This window comes from Pan paniscus, chromosome X (assembly GCF_029289425.2).
Source record: "Pan paniscus chromosome X, NHGRI_mPanPan1-v2.0_pri, whole genome shotgun sequence".
Taxonomy (NCBI): domain Eukaryota; kingdom Metazoa; phylum Chordata; class Mammalia; order Primates; family Hominidae; genus Pan; species Pan paniscus.
In genome coordinates this window covers 15,577,166-15,595,164 of record NC_073272.2, presented here as the reverse complement: position 1 = coordinate 15,595,164, position 17,999 = coordinate 15,577,166, and the positions used below count along the sequence as shown (strand labels likewise).

General features: G+C 40.5%; 1 protein-coding gene across 8 annotated transcripts in view; it reads left to right on the top strand.

The window, feature by feature from the left end:
• The window catches only part of GPM6B (glycoprotein M6B), a 166,858-nt gene that overhangs the window by 121,911 nt on the left and 26,948 nt on the right, over nucleotides 1–17,999 (top strand). For 3 of the 8 annotated variants that reach the window (XM_034950002.2, XM_003805697.6, XM_003805696.6), the window contains exon 2: nucleotides 8,185–8,304. The exons of 4 other annotated variants lie outside the window; for them this stretch is intronic. In XM_034950002.2, coding sequence (XP_034805893.1) covers nucleotides 8,185–8,304 — 120 coding nt within the window. Of the gene's footprint in view, nucleotides 1–2,999; nucleotides 3,034–8,184; nucleotides 8,305–17,999 lie in introns of those variants that run through there. One more of the 8 variants, XM_034950001.2, reaches the window with a different exon arrangement.

Genomic DNA, 17,999 nt, shown 5'->3' with positions numbered 1-17,999 from the left:
TCAAAGTCATAGACTGTCATAAATGCCCAAAAACATATTCTGTAACCGCAGTGGCTCTAATATAAAAAGCCATCATGCTAAGGTTATTTCTCACAGCCCTTGCGTCCACTGATAGTCACTAAAGAGTAATTCTCCAGTACGGGGACAAAACTTCGTTTTATTTATAAAGATACAGGCTGAACCATATGAAATTGCTGATAGTCAACCATTTTAAACCTACAAAAACGGCAATTACATGTACTTCAGCTTCACAGTATGCTGGGGTAAAGACTGCTTGTTTTTATATAAAATTTCTTTGGTACACAATAATATTTTATCCTAAACAGAGCAATTTTACTTTTTAAATTAATTTTTTTAGGTATCACACAATACACATAACATAAAATTTACCATTTTAAGTATACGATTCAGTGGCATTAAGTACATAGCACCTTAATTTTAAAATCGTTTGTTTAGTTCAATCCTCTTACCAAATCTACACCTCCCCACCAAAAACCCAGCCTGTATTTTCTTGTGTGTCTTTAAAAAAAAAATCTTCATCAATGACCAAATAGCTATAAGAGAAGCTCTTGGGAATATTTATCAAGATGAAGAAGTGAGATCAAAGTTTTTTCCATGATGACTAGAGACTAAGTTGATTGCATGTTGTCGGGGCATGATAATGTAATAGCATTGTTCCAAGGAAGCCTATCACGATTTTATCCTAAAATGATGATTTTACTTAGTACATACTTTTAATTTTTATTAATGTGGTATTCAACCATGGCAGATAAAACCGTTTTGGTCTTTGCAAAAAAATCCCTTTTTTAAATTTCTCTCTGAAAGGAAGCAAAGGTCATAGAACCAATATAAAATCATTACTACACAACTGTGTATCTTATCACTTAGTCTTATGGACTACTATTATTTTATGTCAATTAAATCTTATTTAATAACAGATCTACAGGTAGCTAGTACATCCCTGACAACCTGTATATGAAAAGTCATTAGTTGTGATTTTAGAGACAAAATTAGAAGCAAAAGATAATTTCCGAAGGAACTTTAAAAATTACCTAAATGTATAAACACTAGCTGCTTGTTAAATAATTCAAAAATATCACACTACCAGAAGCTAGTGTGACATGTATGGTACATGCTTGAATAAGAATACAAGCCAGGGGATTTGTTTTTCCTGATCTACAGCAAGAGGGGTTGTGATTGTTGTGTGACCCACCATAATTGTTGATCTGGAGGGTGGCTTATCTAATCTGCATTTAGATGAACAAGTTCATTTGCTGGCTACACAAAATCAAAGCCCACACAAGACACTTTGTAGTTTCCCAATTTGCTCACCCATCATCATTAAGGTACACATAGGATAAAATGATAGCCACAAATGTTTCTGCGTGATTGTCACATCAGTATTCCTTCAGATTTAACTTTGTTTATTAAAAAATTATTTTTCCATTGAAATTAACATTTGAAAACTTGACATAATTATTTATAGAATGTGTTATATAATTCTTGAGCTGGTGGATCCGTTTTTTATGTTTTTCTTTTAAGCCTTTCAGCAAAGGATTTTATTCATTAAATTTAATCCTGTAAATTTTGTCACTTTACGCAGAGTTTTTTATGCACATATATATTTTTTTCCTGTGTTTCTCCTTTCCCATCTGTTTTCAATGGTTGGTGATGGAGTGATGCCTGTCTCTTAATTTGGGGCATTATTGCCCAATGGCTAATACCCAATAGCATGTGAATTAATATCTTTGGATAATTATTTCAGTGTCTATTAAGAACTAAGAATGTAAATTAAACTTAGCTTTATAAATTGACCTTGCTTTTCTAGTTGGGATCTTTCCTGGGAGTTTCAGCGGGACAACACAACCCAGCTATTGTGATTCACTAACTCCTACAAAGAGAGCTCTTTCTTTAAACTTAATCACAATGACTTTGTTTCTACTTTAGACAAAATTAACATGTCCTTAAAAAAGGAAAGCATTTGTGTTTTTTCAGTCTCATAGTTTTCATCACAGCATGCTACCAGATACCAAAATTCACAAGAAGTATTTAGTAGATATTTAGGGATTTTTAAGGAAAACAAGCAGATTTTCTTAGATGGATGTAAGAAATGCCAAATTATTACAAATGATAGTTTTTAAATTAAAAGCATTAAAGTGTGAAGATTGAGTAAGCAGATTCACTGACATGGAATAAGCAGAGGAAATGAATAAGACAGAATCAAAAGAAATAGATCATGGAACCCAATAATAAAAAGATGGAGAGTCGGTTTCCATTGATTTCAGTGGAGTATTACTTGTTGTCATTTCATTTGTGAAAATAAATGCATCTGAAATTGCTGAGAGTGGATAATCACTGAGTAGAAAAACAATTGAATCATAACAACTTTGTATGCTCTATTATGGGGGAAAAATCTATCTGTTATGAAAATTATTTTCATTATATGTAGGTAATTGAATTCTACTGAAACAATTACAGTCAGGTTAGTTAACTTCCTATGAATCATTGCTGAAATAAATTACAGGCATCAAATTAAATTCCTAACCACACAGGAAGAAAAATATAGTGAATGGGAAACAATGTGTAATTTAAAATAAATTACAGGATATAGTCAAAGTAAGAAATGAATTTAAATTATTGACTTCCTTAAAAAATTAATACATCTATTTTAATCTTTTTGATCAAATAGATACAATTTCTTATGTTTTTTTTTAATTTAGCAAAATGTATGCACTTTTGGCTCTCATTTTTCGTTTAGGAAGAAAAGCACTCCTCTAGAATATACGACTTGTGTGATTAAAAACCCAAAGGGACACATAACACACGTCACACTATTCCTGATGATCTGCGAATTATTGCATTTTGAAATTTGTGTTGACATTTTCTAACTTGGCTATATAAATATGGTACAGAGGAAGTTTTAGATGCAGTTATTATCTGTAAGAATTTGCCAAGGTGGACATCTGAAGAGTTGGTGTCTGGGGAATAGGCTGTAGAGAAAAGTGGCTGGCCAGATGGTGCGGAACATATGTGGTAGGTATGATACAGCTTCCTTTGATTTTTTTTTTTTTTTTTTAGAACATTTAAATGTGGAAAAGATCTCAACGAGCCATTTGGTACATCTTCTACTTTTACATTATTAATTCCATTAGGATTTTTTTAAAGACTTGGCCTTGCTATTTCGTTAGAAAAAGAATTCTGGGCCATTTTTGGAAATTTAGATTTGCCTTCCCTGAAATTGAGTGTAAACCCTGAATTAAGATTATTATGATTTTCAAGATCACATTTCTCTGTTATTTGGAAGTACAGGGTCAATTTAGACTAAATGATCTTAATAAAGTGACTTAGTCTTGATGTATCTGAGAACATGCAAAATAACCAGTGTCCCCATGACTTAAACTTCCCCTCTCTGTGACTGTGATGGATTGGATTGGATTGTTACAAAGACACTCTCGCTTTTTTCTCCTTTGGACCAAATGTACATACATGGGAGATAGTTGGCCAGGAGTAGGGATGGCCATGGAATGGAGGAAGAAAGTGACCACACCGACTGTTTTTAAGAGAGGAAGGTTACAATCCCAGTTTCACAAATGTGCTTTGTTGTTCATTCATTGATTCGTTTAATGGTGTTCTCTGCCGGGTGTGGTGGCTCATGCCTGTAATCCCACCACTTTGGGAGGCCGAGGCGGGCGGATCAAGAGGTCAAGAGATCGAGACCATCCTGGCTAACATGGTGAAACCCAGTCTCTACTAAAAATACAAAAACAAAATTAGCCGGGCGTGGTGGCGTGTGCCTGTAATCCCAGCTACTCAGGAGGCTGAGGCAGGAGAATGGCGTGAACCCGAGAGGCGGAGGTTGCAGTGAGCCGAGATAGTGCCGCTGCACTCCAGCCTGGGTGACAGAGCGAGACTCTGTCTCAAAAAAAAAAAAAAAAAAAGTGTTCTCCTTTGAAATGTCATTCTTCCTCTGTCCCTTCAGCTCACGTTACAGGAGTACAAGGGTGCTAAGTCATCGTAGGGACCATTAGGGGTAGTATAATCTTGGTTTTAATAATAATTTTGCTGATTGGTGGCAGATTAAATAGCAGACAAAATGCCATAGACGAGAATTTTGATCCTTAGCCAGCTGAGTGATATTTCTCGTCAAAGAGTGTATAAGAGAAAATGTAATAATTTCCTATTTGATAAGCTGATTTTATCAATTGCATTAACTGCTTTATGTAGCCAAGCCTTACTATGGTATATTTAAAATCAAGGGTCAACACACTTTTTCCGTAAAGGTCAGATAGTAAATATTTTAGGTGCTGCAGACCACTCAGTGTCTGTTGTAACTATTCAAATCTGCCACTATAGCATGAAAGCAGCCCTAGATAGTATGTAAACAAATGGGTGCAACTGTGTTCCAATAAAACCTTATAAATAAAAACAGATGGCTATAATTTACCAACCTTTACTATATTTATAGCATTGTTATGGCATTCCTTAATATTTTAAATAATAGCTAAAAATGAAGGATAATAAATATAGCTTTGAAAGACCTTGCTCAGTGAATATGGTCTTTCTTGGAAGCTCAGTGTTTGTCACTTAGTTGCTTCCGGTGATAATTTCCTAGGTGCTAAGAAGCATGACAGTCTGAAGTTCATTTGTTCAGCCTTCTCACTAAATTACATTAAATAAGTAAATGGGGAAAAATAAACAAGGCATTGTTTTGCTTTCCTTTTTGCAATTTCCCCTTGTTTCATGCCCACCTTTGGCAATGACCACTCACAGCTGTGTCTGTCTTCATAAGCCACCACTGGTCACCTCATCTCTATCTTCACTCTCTTAGGGGGAACATTTTGCAGTTTTCCCTCTGCAGGGCATAAACCATTTTCCCATTTCTTTCCAGGTGCCCAGAATCAAGACATTTTAAAAGACCTTTTGAGCCAAGGCATCCTCTTGGAATCCTGTGACTGCCTTTTAGGTGTTGGGATCCTGTCCTTGGGATTAAAATGTATACTGTGTTTTTTGAAATTTTATAAATAACTTTATATTTAATGCCTTTATTTAAATTTGGCTCAAAAATATAAAATAGAAGTGATTTTTCTTTTCTTTCATATCTAAAGATTTACTGTTGTAAAAAGGCCCCTCCAGAAGTGTAGGTCCAGGGGATTTGGAACACATCCATCCAGTTGCCGATTCCATCGGTGTGTCTTCTGGATCTATTCTTTTTTTTTTTTTTTTTTTAATCCTGAATTAAGGGTCTTAGGCATGGCTGCCATGTTTTTCTCAGAAAACACGTTAACATTGAGCAGTCCATGGTTTTTCATTGTCATTGCCTAGCAGCCTGTGCTTGCTTGCCTGAACATCTGGAGACTTATCCCATCCATATGAGGAGATGAGCACAGAGCATGGATGAATCTTCTGCAGAGATACCCTGAATTGCATGGCCTGGCTTGGGTAAAAGTCAGCATGGTGGGGGATCTAGAGGTCCATTTCTGGTCCACAGGGTCCCAGGGTGCTCCCTTCCTTTCAACCAAATATTTATTCAGCCAGCGTTTATTGGGCACCTGTGTGCTGAGTATATAGAGACAATTTTTTTAAAAGGATAAAAATTTCCAGATCAAAAGTGATAGAACTACTTAGAATCCTCTTGCTTAGGGGTCTATGTGGAGGGCTCATAGCCCCCTTTACCAAGAGGAAATCAGATCATACCATGAAGTGCCTTGACCTTCTGTTTTTTTTCTGTCAGCCCCACTGGGTTTTCTTGCCTTTGAAGAATGTAGCAACATCTATTTCTGAGAGAGAATCTCCTGAACAGTAAAGCAAAAATCTAAATCTGTTTTTTGGGGTTTTTTTTTCTTTCTTTTTTTGAGACAGAGTCTCACCCTGTCACCCAGGCTGGAGTGCAGTGGCATGATCTCAGCTCACTGCAACCTCCACCTCCCAGGTTTAAGTGATTCTCCTGCCTCAGCCTCCAGAGTAGCTGGGACTATAGGCGTATGCCACCATGCCCGGCTAATTTTTTTTTTTTTTCCTGAGATGGAGTTTTACTCTTTTTTTTTTTTTTTTTTGCCCAGGCTGGAATGCAGTGGCGTGATCTCAACTCACTGCAACCTCCATCTCCTGGGTTCAAGCAATTCTTCTGCCTCAGCCTCCCGGGTAGCTGGGACTACAAGTGTGCGCCACTATGCCCAGCTAATTTTTGTATTTTTAGTAGAGACAGGGTTTCACCATGTTGGCCAGGCTGGTATCAAACTCCTCACCTCAGGTGATCTGGCTGCCTCGGCCTCCCAAAGTGTTGGAATTACAGGCATGAGCCACCACACCTGGCCAATTTTTTTTTATTTTTTTTTATTTTTAGTAGAGACAGAGTTTCACCATGTTGGCCAGGCTGGTTTTGAACTCCTGACCTCAAGTGATCCGCCCGCCTTGGCCTCCCAAAGTGCTGGGATTACAGGCGTGAGCCACCGCACCCAGCCCACAAAAATCTCAATCTAAGGAAGACTGAAAGTTAAGAAATTTTAAGAAGCCTGAGATAACATCAGTAGCTTAGGACCTGGACCGTTTCTTTAGGAGACGCAGAAGCACAACTCAACTGCAAATGCACCTCAGAAAAACTCTCATTGGGTTAACTGTTGCCTCAGCAGAAGAGTAGAAAATTGCAATACATGCAGAGGTCACAGTAGGATGTATGGTGGTTTCCAAAGTGTGCCCTCTTGAGTGAAATTGCTAAGGTTCACATTCAGGCTTCTCTACCTCCTGGCTGAAAGATCTTGGGCAAGTGATCTTTACCTTCTCCTTGCCCTCGGGTTGTTCCCTTGTAAAAATGGAATAATAATAGTACCTATTTCAGAGGGTGGTTGTGACAAATGTAATAAGTACCACATGCTGAGTGCAGTGCATAGTACATCATAAGCACTCCATAAATTTTTGCTGTCATCATCATTGACCACAAAAATAGTTTCATTGTGCAGTTCTGATCTTATCCCAGCATCTTTTCTGTACCTCCCTACCCTGGTTTTAAATGAGTTATGTATACCTTACCTTGAAGTCAAATAGATTTTTTCTAAAACACTCTAGAAAAGCATGTTTCTGCTTCCAAACTTGAAATACCTTACAAGTTTTCAGAGATTGTGGAGAGTGGAGTTGGGATTTTATAAAGGCTTTGTGAGGTTTTACTTGCCTCACACTGTGGCTTTAGTAGGTTCTTCTCCTCAGAGACCTGAGCTGCCAGATGGTGCATTATGACCTGATCTTCTGATGGAATCATTACCCACATCAATGGCACAATTTTTTTTTAATCCTTAAATATTTGTGGTGCCCCAGAGGATATAACCCCTTATTAGGTTTTATGGGATTCTCGGAGATAAACTGGCCATAGCGACCTTATGATCTCTTTGAGATTTCAAGATTGTAATTCAACTAACTTTTATGAGAAGCCTACTCTGTGCCAGGCAAATTGGTAGGTATTTTTCTTTGCAATCCCCTAAGAAGTGGGAAATATTGTATCATATTACCAGATAGAGACCTGAGTCCTCAGGGAGTGCCACCTGTCACCATGTGTGTAATTAAGCAGTGGTTCGAGCCCAAGACCAGTAGCCCTTTCTGTATAGCACATGGGAGAAAATTGGAACAGGATTTAATCCAGAACATTCTAGACTCTGACGTTCTGAGTTTAAGATAAGGTGACAGACAATACTGCAGACGTCAATGGGAGGACAAGCATTTCATCCAAGAAACAGCAGACCATTGGGTTGTTTGCCAGGTTTTCTGGACTAGAGCTGGGTACCCTTACAGAGAGGGAGCCTGCGTTCACCTTTGCTAGTGCAGCTGGCAATAATTGTAGTGCTCTGTTAGTGCTCTGTTGGTCTGAAAAGGAAACAGAAAGAAAAATATTATTGTGAGAAGCCAAATTTTCACTATAAATAGTATCTTCCCCAAATGAGCATTTTAAGAAGCAGGATATGGTGTGTGGGGGGGAAAGATGTAGAAAATAAAGATCATTTTGGTGATTTACATAAACTTCAATTTAGAAATGGAGGACATTCTTAATGGATCATGCTGGTACTGAAGGGTTGCATTTCAATAGCATATTTTTTAAACTCCCCATTTCCTTTCTATGGTAAAGAATAAATAAAAATGCTGATATAGAATCTTTGCTGGAGATAGAGACACTGACTCTTTGCCACCTGAAATTGGCAGTGAACAGCAGAGCTGAAATGGAAATTGGCAGGTACCACTGGATGTACCCAGGCTCAAAGAACCACCAGTACCATCCCGTGCCAACCCTGGGGGACAGGGCTAGCCCCTTGAGCAGTCCAGGTAAATACAGCCTTGGGGTGAATTCTAATAGCAAGTCAACTGTTATCTTTAATATTATTTGTAATGGCTCTTGCAGCTTGGTGATATTTTATGTTTTGCTTGGTGCATTAATTTGTTCACACGGGCATGGGTGGAATTCGCCCTATAAACATTTTTTAATCATCTTTCTTTTTCTCTCTCCCTCTCCATTCCACCCCATCTTTCTCCACTTTCTTCTCCTTCTTCCCTCTTCCCTCTTTCACCTTCAATCACTTCTTCTCAAAGGGAACAATGTACAGTGAGATATGCCTTTGGTTAACCATGAAATTTCCAATGCCTGAACCAATAATGGGGGAGGGGGGCCACCCACATCCCCCATGTGGCCAAGAACTGGGCCAGGGCCTTCAAGGAGCCTTGGCTCTGAGAGTACTGTGAGTGTCCCCAAATGTCTTCCCAGCCCTGCTGCTCTGCACCACCCTCTCACATCAGTCATTGCCTTTGAGAAAGAGAAATCAAAGCTGTGAAAGTAGGATTGGATAACCATGTACCCGATTCCCATCAGGTAGGTTCAGTGGGTCCGGTTTCCATTTTCCTTGCTCGTGAGGAACATTGGCCATTCAGAACCGCTAGGTGCTGGATCTGGGTGAGGTGTGCGACAGCTGATTTGGGGACCTAGAAGGGGCAAAAGGTGAAGCAGTATGAACATCCAACCTCCCACGTTCCCAAAACCAACACAAGTTGTAATGCCCAGCTCAGTTAGCTAAAACTCAATGATTTTGCCAGTGTACAACCATAGTTCAAACTACATAAAATGCAGACATAAAGGGCTGGTGGTAGGTCGGATAAACACAGTAAGAGGCTTAAAGTATTTCTGTGATTTTGCATCAATCCATAACATTTCTCCCAAATGCTTGCTAACTTTTTCAGGAGTAAATGTAGCATGGTACAGCTCCAGAAAGGGCAATCCCAAGGTACAATGTAAGTTACCCATTGAATTACAAAGTCATAAAATCCATGATTAATAAAACCTTTTCCTTTAAAATCTAAATTGTGTTGTCAGGTTAATTAAAATGAAATCTGACGTTGGATTTAGTTCTGTCTTGGGTTATGCATTCCTTCATCTGTCCTATGGCTATCAGGTGTTGGTTCTGTGTGTGCCTGTGCAGCGCTGGCTAAATAGGGTGAGCATGAGGTGACATCAGCCATCCATTCTCATGGATCCTATAAAGAATATGGAGGGTTCTGGAATCTTGATTTAAAAAAAGTCATTAGACGTGATATATCCATACAATAGCTACTATTCAGCAATAAAAAGGAATGAAATATTTGTGCATGCTACAACATGGATGAACCTCAAAAACATCATGCTAAGTGAAAGAAGCCAGACACAAGAGACCAAATGTTCTACCACTCTGTTTATGTTAAATTTACAGAATTGGTGAGATAAGAAGTAGATTAGTGGTTGCCAGAGGCTGAGAGAAGGGAGGATTGGGGAGCAACTACAGATGGGTACAAGGGATCATTTTTGCTGTGATGAAAATGTTCTAAAATTAGATTGTGGTGATGGTCACACAACGCTGTACATTTACTCAAAATCATTGAATTGTATAGTTGAAACAGGTGAATTTTATAGAATATAAATTATATCTCAATAAAGCTGCTTTTGAAAAAAAAGCAGCAAAAAAAACCATGAGATGTGCATAATTCAAGGGTGGGGAGCGGGGAAAGGGGTATTTTTTAACATGACAAGAAGCCCCCAAGTTATCAGAAACTACTGCTTGAGGGAGGAGTCCCTCTTCATCTTAAGAGTCTTTAAGAGTCTTCATTTTAAGAGTGTTGAATGACATCAGGCCAGCTGGAAACCCAGAAAAATACTTATTCTTTTCTGTATTTTAGTTCATTAAACTGGTAAAGAATAAACACAATATCTTATTGGGGGGGAATAAAAGAAACCTCTATCAATTGCTCTTGAAGAGTTTTCTCCACTTGTTGAGCAGTTCCCTGTAAAAGCATTGCAATAATATTTGTGTGCTTTTGATCCTACGGTGAAACACCAGAATCTGGGCATTCATAGCAGCAGTGGCAGCTGAGAAGAAAAATACGAGGCTCCATTTTCTGTTTTTCTGAAACTGATTTCTTTCAGAATTCCAAAGAATTTGGGTTTCCAAAAGATAACATAGTGCATACATCATGTACTGCATGATACTACCACTGAGTGTCTCTGCAGATCTAACTCATTAATCTTTCTGGAGAGCCCAAGACTATAAACAACTCCTTGTCCATTCAGGTGAGATTTTGGCACCAAGGAAGATGAGATCAGAACAGGTTTTGCTGCCAGATGAGTTAGGGGAGAAAAAAAAAATTACTTTTCAAGTTTTTTGGAATTCCATAATGATATGATGAAAGATTGTGGAAGTCTAATAGTATCAGGTTGCTGGTGATACTACTGCAAGCGAGAATTCCATGAACTAACAGGTTCTTGCCTGAGGGGGAGAAACAAAATCACTGAATTTGATTTAAAGAATTATCTTCCCAGATCCTGAAACAATCTCCACCTACACATAGTTTTAACTTTTTGTGTGTATTGATGGAAATAATCGGAAAAAAGATGCCTCCACGGGGACTGTTAATGTCTGGAGCTGTCTGCAGAGACCTTATGTGTGATAGTGTAAAGCCTACAGCGCAGGCCACAGAGTGAAGGGACCCACTCCAGCCATGCCATCGCCTTTCCAGACACTTACAGATTTTGTTGGGTCCTAAATCAATGCCGTTGCCATTCTATACTTAGATCTCCAACCCCAACCAGATGGTACGAGGCAAAAAATAGGGAATTCTGTATGGCTCTTTTTTTTTCTTCTTTTTTTTTCTTTTTTTTTTTATTAATTTTTTTGCAGAGTTGTCAGCCTTTTTCCATGGGGGAAAAAGAGGTTTTGATACAGGCTGACCAGGAAATTTTTGCCAAAGGAAAATGCCTCTCCCACTCATGCAGTTACTGTAGCGGAGACTGCCCTTCTCCAGGAACTTCCTTATTCCCCATTGGAAAGGTCATGGCGGTTCCAGGATGGTTCCAGGGTCCTTTTCATGGTTTTCTTTTTCTTGCTACTACTTCCCAGTAGAATTCCATCTTTAGGGGTTAGATAGTTATTCTTTCCTTATCTCTTTTTCCTTTTCAATTTTTAGCTGCGTTGGACATGTAGTGTCCACATCTTTTCTGCCTTCAGGAGATGAAATGATATATGGCCACATGGGCTACCCCCCCCCCCCCCGTCCATGATGCTGCCCTAGGGGCCTGGCCTGAGGTGGTGGTCTGAGATGCAGGCAAGCGATGAAGCAGGAAGTAGTTCATGCTAAGTCTCCAGTCAATGGAATATTGTGCTTAACATTGGAGGGAGCACTTCCAGACTGTTGTAGATTGTGTTACACAGGCTCCAGAGGATAGCCTAAGAAAATCTAGATTCTCTATTCCAAGTGCGGGCTGTGGACCAGCAGAATCAACACCTCCAGGAGCTCGTTAGAAATGCAGAGTCCCAGGTCCCACCCAGCCCCACTGAATCAGAATCTGCATTTTCATAAGACTTCCAGGTAGTTCCTATGCACATTAAAGCTTGAGAAGCAGTAATTAAGAGCAAGGTCCAAGAGCAAGAAGGGAGAAGACAGGAAGGAATTGATTATGTGAATTTACCCTCAAGAGATCTAGAAATCTTTATCTTTGGAAAAGATAAAGAATTGCTCAAGGTATTCATCCTTTCTTCTTTCCGTTTCTATTTAGGGAGAGGCATGTCTAAGCAATGCCAAGGCAGTCATTAATCTGTTGAGTCCTGGCTGCTTTGAAAAACAGTGACCTTGCTTCTCTTACCTGCTTGTCTCATGAGGGGGTTTGGGGAAGGGGCAGTGAAGGTGAGAAAGGTTTGTTTCTTTGTGGCAAAGTGAGGGCCAGAGGAGAAAGTAGTTGATGGAAGCTTGGGAGAAATTCTCAAATGTCTCTCATCTCCCTCTTTAATATAATCCAATGACATGCAAGATGCCATGACTAAATATAGGCTGCCATTTTTAGTGGACTAAGAATGGTTCTTTATATACAGTTAAATCTGTAATTCAGAATTCAGTCTCACAAGGAAGGAGTAGAATAACCACCCACTTCACATATCACCAATTTCCCCCTCTCAAATCCAAAATGCTCTGATGTTTCAGTTAAAATGGCCACAGATAATTCCAGAAGTCGGGACAAAGAGCACACCCTCTACATAGGGACTGTCACAGAGGATGTCGGGAGAGGAGGGCCCTCCGGAGTGTTGGTATTTAGCAAGAAGCCCAAGTGTTGTGATTTGCACCACAGAGAATGGATTCCTGAGTCGCCACGGGGTTGTGGGGTGGGGGCGGGTAGCAGACTGACGGAGGGCCCAGCACTGCTGTTAACTCATGTTGCACCTTGTCTGCCCAGATGTAACCACGGGCTGGCTCCTGGGAACTGCAGACTTTATCCCTTGGCCCCCTTCTAGGCTGAGCCTGGGACTTCTCTCTCACTGATCTGCTTTGTAGAGGGACACCTGTAGCTATAAGTCCTGGGAAATGCTACTGGATTTTTGTCATTGTTCTTTAGTGTCACTCTTTCCTAACCTAAGGTTGTAAGGCCACTAAGTTCGAGGTCTTCTCCCAAACCACTTGAAATGTATTTTAAGGGGGAAGAAAAACCCTTAATCCTTCTGCGTGTACCATTCCACCTCTGGCCATAGTTGGGTGTCGACCATAAATGACAGTCTGGTCGTGCCGTGTGGGTTCTGCTGGTGGTATCATTCTGTCCCCAGAGGCTGGTTGCAGAAGCTTTTGTAGCTTATCCAGCCTAAGCCAGTGGATACTCTCAGTCTGTCTGATGCCTTCCAGTTACTCAAGATATTTCTGATTACATAGAGGTAAATGGTGAACACAGTGGAAGCACATTGTAGCTCAGGCTCATGCTGTAAAGTCCCTGAGATTTTTAGAGTACTTTGCCTTTTGTTTTCTGAAATGTATCAATTCTTTCATTTTCAAAGCACCTGCAGTTTTCACCAAAAAAGTGCCATATACAGCAGTTAACGATTTTATAGTTTATTTACTGACTGCTATGGCAGTCTTTATATATATATATAAAATAATTTATATATAGCTGTAAACAAATACTTATCGATATAAGTAATTTCTTGATTGTTTTTGAACGTTCCATTGTTTATGCGCTATATTGTTAGTCTGTGATTAGCACCTGATTATGTAACAATGGCTTACTGTGTCTGTGACATATCAGCTCCCTTTGTCTTTTGGTCTCACCTTTGCTTCTCACCTTAGAGTAGGCAGACAGAGAAAGCAGAGATAAAAAGCAGATCGATGAGTATTGAGTGTTGATCTCGGGCTTTCTGTCAGACATGTCTGATTGTAGGGACACTGACTTGGATTATTCAAGACTGAGTACTTCTCGGTCTTTGAGAAGTAGTGTCATCTGGTCTTTGCTGCCTTTGAAATGTCCCTTATGTTATATGTTTTCATATAAATCTAACTAGAGTCCATTGAAATTAATTTTGCTTTGAAATCTTTTGCCACCCTTAGAGGTAACTGGAATTACTCTGAAGTAGCTGGGGAGTAGCTGAAATCAGCCACTTAGGTCTTCCCACCTCCTCAGGCTGTGTCCTTTTGGGTGCCGAAGTTCACTCCCAAATAAGCCACATATACCCCCACCCCCTGAGTGCGTCCACGTCTATGAAAAGCTTATATGAATTGGCTTTTGTACTAAATGGAATGCTCTGGGTGTCAGAGTCATTTAGGTGGGACAAATCTTCCTCTGAAGATCATCATGCTTGTATTTTCTGGAGACTTCCATGAACAATGCTTTCACCCCCAAGGACCAGCTCTAGGGGTGAAATGTCAGGCTGGTAGGAGAGGTAATGGGATCGAAACAAGACTTCCTGTGTCTTGAGAAAACCTTGTTTATATTCATGTGCTGTTTCCCAGTGGCAATAAATCGACATTCCTGTGAGGATTTGACAGACGAGGCTGGTGATGCCACCCACTGTTTTTGTAAAGAAAGTGTTATCGGAACCAGCCAGGCCCATTTGATTGTCTGTGGCTGCTTTCGTACTCCACTAGCAGAGTTGAGAAGCTGCAACTATACACCCTGCAAAGCCAAAAATATTTGCCATCTGGTCCTTTACAGAAAACAATTGCCAATCCTTGAATTAGAATTTGCAAAGTGTGTCAAAATGCAATACTCTATCTACTGATGTTAGGCAACACCTAAAAACTTTGCTCGGCACTCAGTTTCCTAAAATCTTCTCCATCAAACATCCCTCATCCTCTGCCCTCCAGGCCCCAGAATCCTTGTTCTCTGTGGGGAATAGGGACTCCCTGCTCACAGGCTGTCAACTAAGGCTCAGCCCTTCTTCAGAGAATTTCTTGGTACTTTCTAGAAGCTCAGCCCCTCTGGCCTCTTTCAGGTCCTTCTCTGAGTTTTCCCATAATAAACCAAGTCCCGTTAAGTGGATACTGTGAGCTACTTTCATCTAGTGTTCTATTCAGTGCACTTTAGCAAGTTTTATTTCCTGTGTATAGAAAAGATATTTGTGGTTTACTAAATGTAGTGTTGGGGATCATTTCTTTCTTTTCTTTTTTTTCAAAGTATGAGGTTCCAATGCCCTGAATCGGAATCGCTAAGAATGCTGGTTAAAAATTCAGATTTCATATGGGCATGGTGGCACACATCTGTAGTCCCAGCTACTTGGGAGGCTAAGGCAGGAGGATCACTTGAGCCCAGAAGTTCAAGTTCAGCCTGGGCAACATAGCAAGACCCGATCTCTTAAAAAGAAAAATCAGATTCCCAGTCCCCACCTACCCTCTCTGCGATGGGTCCCAGAAATTTGGCCCATTTTAAGAAGCTCCCCCAGGCAATTCTAATGCACAGTAAAGTTTGACCACCACTGCTATATACATAGAAGGCCATAACCCCTCATTATAACATCTTTGGTAAAGTATCGTTTCAGTTCAGCCTGTGTATGTATATGTTCAACCTGTATATGTATTTACAGTTAAGATGCTCAAAGTCAAACCTCCGCATCCTTAGCAGACAGTACTATTGAATTTGAAGTAAATTCCTCTTGAAGTAATGTTTCGCTATTGCCACTATATCTTTGTGTATAAGAGCCAATGCAAAAACATTATATTGTAAAGCTGTAGGCAAACATCAGAGCTCAGGCTGTGTTATCAATTGTTGCATAACAAATTCCTCCAAAACATAGTGGCTAGAAACAAAAATGTATATTATCTCGGCTTCCTTAGGTCAGGAGTCTGGGCTCAGCTTAGCTGTCTCAGAAACTCTAATGAGATTTCAGTCTCATCTGAAGGCCTAACTGGGGAAGGATCCACTTCCAAGCTCATTCATGTGGCTACTGGCAGGACTTGGTTACTTTGGGACTGAGGGCCTCAGTTCCTCACAAGCTGTTGGCCTAAAACCTCCCTTGATTTTTTTCCATGTGTGGGCTCTCCATAGCTACTTCATGACATAGCAGATGACTTCATCAGATAGAGAGAGCAAGTGAGCAGGTAAGAAAATGTGCCAGCCAGAGAGACAATGCTAACAGGACAGAAGTCAATTTTTTGAAACCTAATCAGGGAAGTGACATCTCATCACTTTTGCCATATTCTAGTCCTAAGAAGTAAGCTACTAGGTCCAGCCCACATTCAGGGGAAGGAATTACACAAGGCCATGAATGTAGGTTTGTGGGGATCATTGGGGGTGGTGTCTTAGCTGCCTGCCACAGTCTGTATAAACATTTCACAGTGCAAATGCATCCTCCATCTCCTTAATGATCATAACCTCTTCACTTTCTCAAAGCCTCACCTCTCAGAGAATGTATCCTGGGTTAAATGAGTACCTGGCAGGTGTTTGACGGCCTTCCTGAGGTACTAGACTCTAAGCTCTCTGTGAGCAGAGGTCTTCATGCCTTGCTCCCTGCTTTGGCCTGGCTCAGGACCTAGGACCAAGAAAGCAGTCGTTCATAGTGTTGAATGATGATCACTTTATTTTTAGCACTCATGATGTGGGACTCTATATGAAATTGTCTAATTTTAGTGTCCATTGTGTACATGGCTCATTTCCTGGGCCAGGCTGGTCAAGACCTTGCACTCTGAGAGTTGCATAGGAGCTCAGCAGGTGTTTGTTAAGTAAGTTCAGATTGGCTACTCGTTGTCAGGAGTTTGAGACCAGTCTGGCCAACATGGTGAAACCCCATCTCTACTAAAATAATAATAATAATAATAATAATACAAAAATCAGCCGGGAGTATTGGTGGGTGCCTGTAGTCCCAGCTACTTGGGAGGCTGAGACAGGAGAATCACTTGAACCCAGGAGGCAGAGGTTGCAGTGAGCAGAGATTGTGCCACAGCACTCCAGCCTGGACAACAGAGCAAGGCTCTGTGTCAAAAAAAAAAAAAAAAAAAAAAAAAAAAAAATTAGGTTGGCTAATCGAGGTTTCTAGAATCATCTGCATGTAAATAGGGTTAACTTTGTGGGATGATTTTCTTGAATAAGAAGTTCTCAGCCTGAGCTTCACAGTAGAACCCTGGAAGGAAGGGGAGGTCTTTTAAAATTCCGAAGCCACATCCAGACCAAGTCATTCAGAATCTTGAGGGTGGGACCCAGGCATCAGTGTTCTTGAAAGCTCCCCCACCAGGTGATCCTCTGTGCAGCCAAGGTTGAGAACCACTGTGGTAGACCAGTGTTTCCCAATCCGGGGGAGTTTCTGCCTTTCAGGAGATGCCTTTTAGGCATCTAGTGGTGTAGAGGTCAGGGATGCTGCTAAACATCCTACAGTGCACAGGACAGCCCCTCCCCAACAAAGGATGGCCCATGCCAATAGTACCAACAGTTGAGAACCCCTGGGCTAGGTCCTACGCTTTGAGTCAGGAAATTGGTTCTAAGTGAAGCAGTAGAAGTCCATGGGGTAGCTTTGTCCCAGATGTTAAGCTTATTGCAGGCATGGATAGCTTGATAAGTCTGGAATATTATATACAATCTATGTATCGGTGTTTCCTGAAGAGAAACTCACTCTTTTAAAAGGCACGCAGTGCATAAACCAATACATTTAAACCTACATATATTTATTTATGCAACATAATAGCATACACGATTGTTTGCATATAGCACGTGCTATAAACACCCTATGCATATAGAGATGTATGCAGGGCATATGAGTGTGTTATTGTGGTTAGAGGAACAGGTATGTCTTCCTCAGCGCCCTTTATTTTCCTTCCACCTCACTGTAGCCTCCTGCCCTCTGCTTGTCTAGTAAAAGCCCTAAGGCCTCCCTGACCCTTGCTGTCCTTACCCTCAGTCCAGAGGATGCCTCTGCTGTGCCTTGCTGCCTGGAGGGTTCCCATCACCCAGGTTAATGTGGCTCTTGGCTTTCACCACCAATCCTTAGTTTCTCAAAGGGGTTCACAACCTTTTTAAATTACTGGTGTGTTTTGTAGAAATTGAACTTCACAAACAGGTCTTTTGAAAACGCTTTCTTGTGGTGTAATTGATATGCATATGGTGCATCTCTTTAAAGTGTCTGACAAGCCTTGACATACATGTGTGCTCATGAAAGCAGCACCATGAGCAGAACGGCAATGTGGCTGCCACTCCCCACTCTTTCCACCCTTCCTATGCTCCCACTCTCCCCAAGCAACCACTGATCTGCTCTCCTTCTCTG